The sequence below is a fragment of the Acipenser ruthenus genome, chromosome 4 (genome assembly GCF_902713425.1).
Source record: "Acipenser ruthenus chromosome 4, fAciRut3.2 maternal haplotype, whole genome shotgun sequence".
Classification (NCBI taxonomy): domain Eukaryota; kingdom Metazoa; phylum Chordata; class Actinopteri; order Acipenseriformes; family Acipenseridae; genus Acipenser; species Acipenser ruthenus.
The window spans coordinates 35,530,490-35,543,852 of record NC_081192.1 but is presented as its reverse complement, the minus strand read 5'-3'; the positions used below and the strand labels follow the sequence as shown (position 1 = coordinate 35,543,852).

Sequence of the window (13,363 nt, the reverse complement as noted above, 5' to 3'; positions counted from 1 at the left end):
TTTCTTTTTTTGTTAAAAGGCAAGTATTTTATTTTTTGACATTCACAATAGTATTTTAAAGCTTTAATTTACATTCATTCACAGAAACTACATGCAAAGGGGGTTCACCAGTCTGTTACACATTATTAGAACTTGGTTTTACACGCAGAGAGAACTTTGAGGACGTATCTGTGATAAAGCAGCCGAGTTCACATGATAGCAATTCGATACAGTGGCTTTTTCTTTTCTCGATTTTCAACAATTGTCTTTCATATCCATTGCATGCTGCATGTTTCATGTCCCTACACATTGGTTTGGTTACACTAGGGGTAATTAGGTACATTTCTGTAGGCAGTTAATTATGGGCCTGCATTAGTATTGTATACAAACACATAATCATCTCCACACACACTTTTTTGTACAAAATGCTGTGTCAGCTAGCTGTTCTGTTGTGCTCACATACATTGAAGCAGATGAAATAACAAAATAGGAATATCAACAAGGGTTTAGGGGAATTAATTAACTTCAGTGATAAAACAGTGCAATTCAGAATAACTTTCATTCATTTTTATATGGCTGGAAAAACCCAACACCATACCCATTAAGAGTTTAGTACCTAAAGTAAGTAATTCAACATATATAATGTATTAGCATATTACAGTATATACTCTAATTACAAAACAACAGTTAAACAGTCACAGTTTAATCATGACTCTCTTTTTTTCACTCTTTAGAGCCACATTTCTGTTAAGCAACAGTGGAATACTGAGATCTACACTCTGGAATAGAAGCCTTTTAGTGAGATAGACAAGTGATCAACTCACCAGGCCTGTTATCTTCCTAAAATAGTTTACATAAAAACAAATGATCTTATTAACTATACCAAAATAATTTATGGCAAATGAGCTGTCAAGCAATAATAACTGAATACTTCTGAAAATGAAAATGAAGGTTTTAGGTGCATCCTGCTTTGAGGAAAGAAGAAACAAAACACAGAAGAATGTGTCAAAACCAATGGGTGGAGCATACTTCTGTAAACAAACAGGTGTCTTTTTGGTTGAGGTCACTGTATGAATCCAACAGTTCTCACTGAACACTACTGCATGTAAATCTCAGCAGGCAAAATGTTAAAGATTGTGTTGCTATGTAGAAAACATGGCAACTTTACATTAATGTGTTTTAGAAAGGGATAGGAGTTATATTATGAAGCAGAGATTTTTTTTTTCATAACCTCTTTATCTTTTTTTTTAAGGATCCTCAGCGTTTAGAAGGTGAACCAGATCGACTGTCTTTTCCTCCCTATAAAAAAAGAAAGAAAATGCAATTATAATAGGTTTACTGTAACTGCAGTTACAATAGCTTTACAAAGCTTGTAAAGCTCAATGCTGTCATGTGCCTTTCTTCATTTTTAAGACTGAAGAGGAAGGGCAAAGGTGTCACATGCATTATTTATTATGACATTCTAATGAAAAGTCCTTCATGGATGCTAACTTCACTTCAAAGACCTATTGAGCGTTCTGTTTCCCAGCTGTAATGGTTATGTTATTATGCATCACTTAATCAACAATGGTTCACATAACAAAATCTCTAATTGTCTGTTCTTATTTGAAACATCTTTAAAAACAGATACGGTTCTAAGATGTGATACTGGTTGAAATGGTTAAGGAAAGCACCTTAGCAACTGCCTTGTTAAAATAAATACTAAATTGCCACTACTGGTGGCTTCATTACTATCCAGTTCCCTCTAACAAGTAATTCAGTACAGAAAATGAGATTAGGCTAATTTGTCGAATGTATTTGATTAATTTGGAGCTTTAATACAGCAATTGGTTATCAGTGCTATAATTCAAGGGACCCAAATTAGAAGGTTAAAAAGGTTACTATGTATCAAAGAGCCGATGAAACACATTCACTTTGTTATGTTATGCAGACTGGAAACCTGGTTTAATCATTTAAAAACAATTTCTGTACATTTACAGAATTTTAATAAAATATAAGTTACCCATGGTAAATTTGCCCAGCCATTTTCAAGTTGCCCAATTCTGGCCATGGTTTTTAACAGCACTTTTGTGTATTTTCCCCACACTTTCTTTTTCTACTGCTTTTATCAACCATAAAACCATTATTGCACATAACAGGACTATCTAAGCCATTTTATCAAAGCAGACATACAGAGAAAAACACAGTTGTCTCAACGTTTACAGCTGTATAGTTGATCACCAAAGGCATTATAACCGTGAACTTTCAACAGATAGAAACTAAGTAATGCCTTATGAATTAATTCTTGTCAAAAATAACAGAAGGTTTTTTTTTTTTTTTATAATGATAAAACACCGGTTCACTGTAACAGCAATCTGTAGTCAGATGACCGATTTTGACATACAGCAAAGATTGGTATTGAAATAATGCTACTACCATACAAAGCACCTGAGCCAACGAGAAAGCTCTATCACGTTACATATTAGATAGATTTTCTTATTAAAATGACATGTGGAACCAAAAGGGAGACTTTAAATGAACAATACTCAAAAGTTTTGAGTTTATATTGAATGAATTTAGAATTGCATAGAGAACAAGGCTGAGTATCTGCTCCATTAGAAAGAAAACATTAAGCAACAATGAAATAAAAAAAAAAAAAAAAATACAAACAAACAAGAATCTTGACACAAATTCAAACTCTTCAAATGTCCCACATAACATGAAAGTCCAAGAGAAACAATAATAATACTTATGTATGGATAACAAAACCCTTTAATGTGTCTGAAGCCTGTGGTTTTTAGGCTTCAACCTTATAGCAAGCTATAATTTAAGAACATCAAAATAATACTCTTCAACCGTGAGTTTTTTTTGTTTTTGTTTACCAAACTAGAACAAAAAAGATATAGAGAACATCTTCAGAGGACAAACACTTGTTTCTGGCTGACAAGAAAACAAGTTATGCAACATACAGTACACCTTGTTTACTGTGAGCCATCTATTTTTGGGTCACAAGACTGAAGATGGAGGTGAATTCCACATGCAGGTCTGTAAGCTATCAAGGTCTGTAAGCTATCAAGAGAGGATAGATTGGAAAGGAGATGAGGGGCAATTCTTATGAAAGGACTAGAAGTGAAAACCTTGAGTTATTTAAAAAATAATCAAAACGAATCAATTTGGGTCGAGCTGGTAGGTTAAAACACAAAAGGGCTGTCAATTAGGGTATGTTACAGACCCCAAGTGCAGAACTGAAATGATGATAAATTACTGTATGAATAAATTATAAATGCATTACAGATAGGAATATTGTAGGGTACTTCAAACTGGGAAAGTTGTGAAGGATGTGGTACAGTAGAAACTGGAATGATGTATCTAATTAATTGTTGCTTCCAAACCAACTGTGTCAGAACCCAACAAGAGACAGAGGACGTTTAGATCCAGTGTTCACCAACAAAAAGGACACTATACAAATTAGCATAACTGTGAACAGCACAAAAATGTTTCATTTCAGGAGGTCGGACTCGGATCTGAGAAAAATGGAAGGAAAATGAATGGAGAATGGAAGGAAGGAAAATCAATACATGCAACATAAATATATATAACACACCTAACATTTAAAAGACCAGGTTTAATAGGAGATCAATGGAAAAAAATAAGAAAGAAAATATGGTTATAGCTTTACAGAAAAGTGTGAGAATATTGGAATAAAAGCAACTGTTAAAGAGAAAGTTACAGGAAGAATCTAGAAATGAGGTTGATGAAGACTGAAACCCCTGTCATGTATTAAACAAATCATTCTTTTTATGATTTCACTACAGAGGAAACAAACAGTTAGCCTAAACCCAGGAAATGCACACACAGTTCTGGATGATTTCAGCCTCAGTGAAGAAGGCATCACAAGAGTCACAGGAACTAAAATATAACAAATCACCTGGTCCATATAATATGTTCTTATGTTCTTAATGCACAGACAAGTCCTAGTTTAGCCTCTATAGTTAAAACACTACAGTCTAACTAATTATGCCCCAGCAAATACAGTGTAAGCCTGAATTTAACCAAGAACGTCATAACAGTCAATTTCTGAAATGGAACAAATGAAAACAGTATATGTCTGTTGCTGTAGTAGTCCTATCAGGTTATATAGTTTCTAACACTACATTGCTGGTTGTAAACAGAACAGTACTATTTTGTTTAAAGCTGCCATAGCTCTTGTAACAATACCTGACTGAACTACAGCAACCCGCATGTCAATTTCCTGTATAACCTACACTGATATCTGACTGGCTGTGCTAGTGAAGGCTATAGCTACAGTAGGAAGCCTTTTGTATGGTTTTGATGAGACAACGTATTGATGTTAATGGCATTACACATGCCGTGAATGTAGGAAAACTACCTGGTCTGGTAAAATACCAAAATTACATTTATTTTGGTAAATTTGTATCTCGTTTTCCTATGCTTTTTTAATATGTACTATTACTTTAAAAACTGAACCGTCCTTGGCTATAATGTGTTTTTAAATCTCTTTAATCCTGTATACAGTAAGCGTTTGCTTTATCTCCAAGCTGAACAAAAGGCTACTGCAAAATTAAAACTGCTTGTCCTTTCCAGACAAATACTGCATTCAAGTATCTTGTTATGATGCACAAACAGCCCTTGATTTGGTGCCTGAATGTGAAACCACATGCGTGAAAGGACTATCCATAGCAACCCTGAATGTACCAAGCACCATTAAATAAATTCCACTGATTTGTGCAAACATGTCTCTTGTACTTTAGAGTGCTGAAATGGAGTAGCTGAGGCAGAATCTTGGGATGGTTCATTCATTCATTGAACATCCACTGTGCCCCAAACAAAACAACCCCCCCCCAGTCAAATTATATTTAATACGTACAATAACAGCCAAACTCCCAGGAGGCAGGTTGAAGAATATACTTGTTTTAGAATCTTTGTGTACAATAGTACTGTGGTCAAATTTAAAATGTAAGAAAAAAAAGAAAAATAAATTGAGCTTAAATGTGTTAATGTCAACAATTTTTTCCTTTGTTATTGCATTCTGTCTGTATTTTAATTTACTCTATTTCTGTGTCTATTAATATGTATTGAGCCTGCTGTTAGACGTTTAAAGGTCAAAAAAATAAAACAGCTACTCTTTTAACAACATATGAAATGTATTCAGCTACTTCCTATCCATTGCCTTGTTCCACATTCTTAATTATTTAATGCCAAAGAAAACCGTCATTATTGGTAAATCTCCCCTGATATTTGTTTGGAGAATTATGTTAAAAAAGAATCAGTAATGAGACTGCTCTCCCTTTAGAAAATGGTTATTTTGTATGGACGACCTAAACAATAAACACCAAAAAGATTGTGAATTATACAGATTTTTTTTGTGGTGATGCTTAATTTTACTTGCATTTGGGGTTTCTTTTGACTTTATTTGAATAGTCCAGAGCCTTATTTTAATTTAACCTAGGGGCTTAATTAAATCATTTGGAACATGGTCCTTGCCTGAAATGGACTGAAGAAAACACAACTGAATTCCACTACTATAAAGTCACCAGAAAATGAACAACAGGATTCCAGAACTAGTACAATGGCCCACATGAACTGTAGCAAACACCTACGACAAAATGTTTTCCTACAGCAAAAAAACTCAACACATTTACATTCAAAGCATTGTAAAGTAAATGTTAATTCAAAGTGTGTTGGTCATGCATGATAACTTAGGTAGTGTGAACAGAGCAAAGATGTCCAGCTGAGGTTCCACTTACTTGAATACATTTTTGGAGCTGAAAATACTTGTTACTTATCATGTACTACAATAAAAGTCCAGTTCCCAAACTTAAAAGGGCTGCTGCTGTTAAAACTAAAATGAAGAGTAAACTGTATTGCACAGCGCATTTGACAAAATAACTAGCTGCCAAGCATACTTATCCTTATATAGACTTTGAAACTGCTGATTTTCCTTAAATTGCCATAGATCAGTGGTTCCCAACCTTTTTTTAATGTAGGGACCACGTTGGTGTTTGGATTTTTCCCACGGACCACTTGCCACATATTTTTTCACAACAGCACTTCAAAACTATTTTATATGTGTATATCTATAAGTACATGTATAAAGTATTTATATAACATACTAACTTAATGAGATTCCGAGGCTTGAATCTTCACTACCAGGTCAGCAAGGAATGTTGTCATTTTGCACATTGAAAGTTGCTGTTGGCAAAGTTCCTGTTTCTTTTGTTAGATTTTTTTTCACATTCTATGCTTTGTAGATAAATGACATCTCAATTTTGCAGGTTTAAGAGTTTTGTTTGACAAAACCTCCTGACAAATAATGCACTGGGGCTTGGGTCGTCCTCAGATCCAGTAAATGTAAATATGCGCTGGTCCCCGCAACTGTTACCTCGTGTAGTAAATTATTATTATTATTTATTTCTTAGCAGACACCCTTATGCAGGGCGACTTACAATTGTTACAAGATATCACATTATTTTTACATACAATTATCCATTTATACAATTGGGTTTTTACTGGAGCAATCTAGGTAAAGTACCTTGCTCAAGGGTACAGCAGCAGTGTCCCCCACCTGGGGTTGAACCCACAACCCTCCGGTCAAGAGTCCAGAGCTCTAACCACTACTCCACACTGCTGGAGTTTATAACACAAATTATTGCACTCACTGAGTCTCAAACTTCTCCTGGACCATTGGGGGGGGGCACCAGGAGAACTGTCGCCTTCTCTCCAGACCTTCTCCAGGAAGGCTGGGAGCAACGGTATCGGTGGGAATGCGTACAAGACTGTCCTGGGCCACTCGTGGGCTAGGGCGTCGATGCCTAGTGGACCGACGAAGCGGTGGAAGGAGAACTATAGGGGGCAGCCGCAAGGGAGCCAGGATGGCATCCACCGACTTTAAGAACATGCAGGGGCTAGGGAGAGGCCGATGGCAGCACAGAAAACTCAAAGACACTTCCTGAAAGGCGAAGCAGAGATACTTCCTGTGCGCAGAATGAACAGGGATGTAAAAATACGCATCCTTTAAGTCCACAGTGGTAAACCAGTCGCCCGGCTGAACAGACTGCAGAATGTGACGGTGTGTGACCATCTGGATCCTCCTCTACCTCAAGAACCCGTTGAGGTGTCTCAGGTCCAGGATGGGGCGAAGGCCACCGTCCTTCTTCGGCACCAGAAAATACATCGAGTAGAACCCCTCCTTGGGAGGTGGGTTCTACAATGCAGATGGCTCGTTTGAGAAGTAATGTAGCTACTTCTTGTTTGAGGGCCGAGACCTGGAGAGGGTCACTCACAGATGTAACCGTGATCTCTTGAAAGGGAGGAGGACCCGCACGGAATTGAAGTGCGCAACCGATGTGTGTACGGTGGCGAGCACCCAAGTGTCCGAGGTGCAATTGCGCCAATATTGTAGCTGGTGTTGTGTAAAAGGGTGGGTCTGAGGCTGCAAGCCTTCAGGGGCCCTGCTTGGGCTGTTGGGGCTGTGGCGGAGCCTGCTGTGGGGGCTGCCTGGGGCAGCGGTGGAACTGCCTCCGGGAGCCCTGTTGCGTTGGGGCCCCATGTCCGGCGCTCCCCTGTCCTTGCGGGTAGGCCCGACTGTTAGCTGCCACGGAAGCCTGAAGAGGACTGTACCTCTTCCAGGAAGTCAGGGAACGCCGGTAAGGGCTGAAGGCGGGGCAATGCTGCCTGCGTCCTGAAGACCGACCGGTGTGGTTTGGGTGCTGCCATCCAAGGTACCTGTAGGAACTTGTATGCTCGCTCTATAAGCACCGGGATCAAGCTTGGAAGAGGGGAAAGTCCAGCGTCGAGACCCGTCTCAAAGGTTAGCTCTTGGGTATCTCCTCCCTCCTCATCCTGAGGGAAGGAGCTACCATCTGAGGAGACCGCGATTGATATCGTGTCCCAGTCTTTCTCGGCCACAGCCAGGTCTGGTTCTGAAGCATCCAGGGTGACCACCGGTAAAGGCGGGGTCAGTTCCGGGTCAGGTGCTAGCGGCGGAGCCGGGCCTGGAATAGGGGGATTGGCCTGGTGCCTGTCCAGATATTCCAGGGCTCTGGGATAATTGGAGGATAGGGGAGACCTGGGTGTGGACGGTTCAGTCGAGAAAATGTTCAGTTAATGGTGACTTTGAAGGCGATGCTTGGTATTGCATCAAAGAGAGCTGTAATATATATATATATATATATATATATATATATATATATATATATATATATATATATATATATATATATATATATATATATTAATTTATAAGCACACCAGTAATAAAAGAAAACAGATAAAGGGGAAAAATGCAGACTTCATACATATCTTATGTTGTTGTGTTGCTTAGTAATAGTTGTAGCACAACGTGTGATTGTGTAGAAATGGGTTTTTGCAAAAACTGTGTAACCAAATTTGGGGAGTTGTTTGTTGACCACCTGGAGTTTACTCACACTGACCACAGGTTGGGAAACACTGCCATAGATGATTAAAGTATGGAAGTTCTAGAGTTTCACTCTAGTGTCTCTTTGAAGTATTGAGTCCCTTCTGTACTATATTTCTTGTTATAGATTCTCATTTTGGTATGCACAACGAGTAGAATTTAGTTTATTATTATCAAGTGTCTGTCCTAAGATATACTGTATGTGCTGTTTAACATGATAATATAGTACATAATAGTGTGTTCAATGAATAGCATGGGTCTTTTAACCAAAAATAAAAGACCCAAATTAAGATGTTTTGATGTCCACCCACCTAAAAGATCTCAAAGTAGCTGCAAAACAACCTCAACCCAAAGCCCTCACAAAGACACATCAATACAGTACTGCACATGGGTTAAACAAAACAGCTGCAATAAGCATTCATTAAAATCGTGCAGTTCTTTTTTTTTTTTTTTAATTATGTCTTAGGATGTGATTTTCAATTAGGGTTGTTAGGCCTGCACAAACAACATCGTTGAGTATAATGACATGTGTATAATTGAAGCTTCTGCCTACAGATGGAACAGAAACCATGTAACTTGTTGAACAATTGAACTTGGGTTGCAAGTCATAAATAAAACACTCAGTGCTACAAAACAGCCTCTGCTATGGTAGGATTAGACAGGGGAAACAATCCCACAACTATATTTTGCTGATGAGATAACAAACTGCATACTGTATAACCACAGGCTGACATTCTGCAGTATTGTCCTTTTTTTATTTAGTTCATACAGTGGCAAGTGCACTACTTCAAGAAGGGAGGTGAGTATCTGTAAAAACAATTTGTTTATAGCAGTCATCTCACCATTTGTTATACTCCAGGAAGTAAGCCAAAATAATCTAGGCTTGCTGTTTGCTGGCAGTGTACACACAAAACAACATAAGCAGAGTTGTGACCGAGAGGAGGCTATTCTGCCCATCCATACTTGTCCAGTCTCAAATAGCTAACTGATCCCAGAAAGGCTTTTGAACAAGCCCAAGGAATCAGCAGCAACAACATGTCCTGGAAACCTACTCCATATCCCTACTACCTGTGTGAAGATATTCTCACTGCCCCTTTGTCCTGATACTATGTCTTTTTAAAAATGGACTTTGTTGACTCCTTTGTTGACTTATGTCTTCATGTGCGATTACGTCACCTACCAGCCATGCTGCTGCCTTCCCCTGTGCACGCTACAATATGTTATTCCTTCAGTCTATTCCCACAACACATACCCTATATACCTGGGTATTGTTACTGTAGTTGCTGTTCTCTGAGTTCTTTCCAAAGAGGGCAGCAGTGTGGAGTAGTGGTTAGGGCTCTGGACTCTTGACCGGTGGGTCATGGGTTCAATCCCCGGTCAGGGACACTGCTGTTGTACCCTTGAGCAAGGTACTTTACCTAGATTGCTCCAGTAAAAAACCCAACTGTATAAATGGGTAATTGTATGTAAAAATAATGTGTTATCTTGTAACAATTGTAAATCGCCCTAGATAAGGGCGTCTGCTAAGAAATAAATAATAAAATAAATAATAAAGCTGAAATGTATTTATTGTAGTGTAATTGTATAGTGGAGAATAACAATGAACACAGTGTTCAAAATGTGGCCTTACCAGGGCAATATACAACCTCATCCTTAACCTCCCCTCATGTTTTATGTGCATACTGGTGCATGATAGGGGATCTTGGATAAGTGTTTACTTTACCAGTTTAAAAATTTTAGAAAGGGTTCCTTGGCCATCTCCCCTTGCATCCTTGTGCCCTTTGTGAGCTGCTCTTGTGGTCTCTTGTGATCTTGCCTGCACAGGCTGCTTTTGCCCATCAGTTCCCTGAAAGCAGAACCACAGTCGTTAGCCAGTTGCGGACGCCGGAACAACATAACAGGCAAGTATTCTTTATTACACAAATATGGTGTATAAGCATACAATAAAATACACTGTGAATTTGAAAAACACGGGTTTCAAATCATCTTTCTTGCCTCTTATTAGTAACTGCAACATTATCACTGACCCACCTTACATTGTGCTGAAGATCTCTTTATTGTTTTCTTACTAATTCTACTTTCAAGCCAGTATTAAGATTTTTCAAATACAGCACTTCATTAATGGTTTAATTGGCTGCCCCCAGTTATACTACAATGCAGGCTGGATTAATTCCATTGCAGCATATCTTGAAAACAACATGGGAAGAAACTTAAAATATCTTCAGCAAAACAGAATGGGGGCCAGTGCTTTTGCTAATAAGAAATGAGGGGCCTTGGTTATTTACATGTCTGCATATAATGTTGGTGTCTCGTTCAAATTTATAGTGTGTAACATTCAGGGGATCTAATAAACCATCCATAATAATACATTTGACTGGGGATTTTTAAGGAACTCAACAAGATTTAATCTAGATAACTGCTCAAGTCTAGTGTTTATAATTAACCATATATTATGACATAAACAAAATAGACTGTGTTTTAATAACATTGCTATAAGCAACTTTTACAATATATAAATATTTTTAAAACATGTTTGTATTTTAAAAGTACAGTATTTTCAAAATTGTAGCAATAAAACAGACCACAAAAGAAAGTAAAAGTAGGCACATATATGTGGCTTGTTATCTAGATTTAATGTGTTTCAGTCCCACAAAGGTTGGTCTATTTTTAATATATTGTGAGTTAATTTTACTACTTATTGATGGATTTATTTTAAACAATTTTTGAATTTGTTTTTTTTAAACAAACTTGTTATATATCTTTTATTTTTTTTAATATGATGATGAAATACACATTTTTGTAACATCATGTGCTTCCTTTAACAAAAAAAGATGCTGATTGTACCCAGGAGTGAATGTGCTTTTTATTTCAACCCCTATATTTGTTAAAATCAGTTGTAAAATGCATATAAGGCCAATCCAATGATGTTAAAAAAATTAAAAAAAATTAAAAACAATAAAGAAATTGGTTACAATTTAGCACATGCAAGGTGAAAAAAAACAGTGCCAAATATATTGTCTAATATTTCTTTCTATCCTAGATAAGAAGAGTCACTTGAATGGATTCTGTTTATGAAAAATGTAGATGCTGTGTTTAATACTTCAAGTCTATCCACATTCTGTCATACCATTCCTTTATATTTATGTTGAAAAGGTGGATTTCAGTAGCCACTGCTATGAAAACCAATCTATAAATCAGTAATTATTTCTTGCTTAGAGTACATTATTTCTTGGGTTGAAATGAATGTGTCACTGGTGATACAATGTACGAGAAGATAAAATAAATGCTTTAATTCTACAATTTCATATATCATGCATAATGAACTGGTTGAGTTGTATTTATATCTACATCTTGGTATAGATATGTCAATAGTAATAATATTAACCTTGAGCTTCTGATTGGTAGATCAGAGGCTGGTATTGGTAAAGCCAAAGAAAAAACAACTTGCACAACAAAATCTGGGGAAAATCTGAATCAAACCCTTGTTTTAAATCTTGTTTGGATATTCTCCTAGGTTAAACAGGGTCCATCAAAAAAGGTCTTGAAATACTGCTATATAACAATTTTAAAAAGTTCTACAGTTCTACCTATCTCTTTTTAATGTATTTTCTCATTTATAGCCAATAATGTTAATTTACATTTTACAAATGTCAAGAAAAAAGTGGCATCTAATGTATGTAGGGAATCTCTGCCTCATGAAAATACGTTTTTTAAGACTTAAGATAAAGGAAGCCGATGAGCCTTGTATTGTGTTTGGGCAATTCCTACAACTGAAATCTTATTTGTGTTTATGGGCAGGTAGGGTAGAGCTATCCCAATGTGGGTCACATTGCAGAGTGCAGCAGCGGTGTACAAACAGTGTAATCCTGAAAATAAAGGAATAGAATAAAAGAAAAATCGAATGTTGTTATCACATACAGTACTGTGCAAAAGTTTTAGGCAGGTGTGAAAAAATGCTGTAAAGTAAGAATGCTTTCAAAAATAGACATGTTAATAGATTATATTTATCAATTAACTAAATGCAAAGTGAGTGAACAGAAGAAAAATCTAAATCAAATGCATATTTGGTGTGACCACCCTTTGCCTTCAAAACAGCATCAATTCTTCTAGGTACACTTGCACAAAGTCAGGGATTTTGTAGGCATATAGTCAGGTGTATGATTAAACAATTATACCAAAACAGGTGCTAATGATCATCAATTCAATATGTAGGTTGAAACACAATCATTAACTGAAACAGAAACAGCTGTGTAGGAGGAATAAAACTGGGTGAGGAACAGCCAAACTCAGCTAACAAGGTGAGGTTGCTGAAAACAGTTTACTGTCAAAAGTCATACACCATGGCAAGACTGAGCACAGCAACAAGACTCAAGGTAGTTATACTGCATCAGCAAGGTCTCTCCCAGGCAGAAATTTCAAGGCAGACAGGGGTTTCCAGATGTGCTGTCCAAGCTCTTTTGAAGAAGCACAAAGAAACGGGCAACGTTGAGGACCGTAGACGCAGTGGTCGGCCAAGGAAACTTACTGCAGCAGATGAAAGACACATCATGCTTACTTCCCTTCGCAATCGGAAGATGTCCAGCAGTGCCATCAGCTCAGAATTGGCAGAAAACAGTGGGACCCTGGTACACCCATCTACTGTCTGGAAAAGTCTGGTCAGAAGTGGCCTTCATGGAAGACTTGCAGCCAAAAAGCCATACCTCCGACGTGGAAACAAGGCCAAGCGACTCAACTATGCATGAAAACACAGGAACTGGGGTGCAGAAAAATGGCAGCAGGTGCTCTGGACTGATGAGTCAAAATTTGAAATATTTGGCTGTAGCAGAAGGCAGTTTGTTCGCCGAAGGGCTGGAGAGCGGTACACGAATGTCTGCAGGCAACAGTGAAGCATGGTGGAGGTTCCTTGCAAGTTTGAGGCTGCATTTCTGCAAATGGAGTTGGGGATTTGGTCAGAATTAATGGTCTCCT

General features: G+C 37.6%; 1 protein-coding gene across 1 annotated transcript in view; it reads right to left on the bottom strand.

Annotated features, from left to right (window-relative positions):
* Positions 1–13,363, bottom strand: part of LOC117400640 (myelin basic protein-like) — a 97,960-nt gene continuing 84,597 nt past the window's right edge. The window contains 2 exon segments of the mRNA XM_034920091.2: positions 1–1,278; positions 10,119–10,241. Of these exon segments, the coding sequence (XP_034775982.2) occupies positions 1,237–1,278; positions 10,119–10,241 (165 nt within the window). The 3' untranslated portion in view covers positions 1–1,236.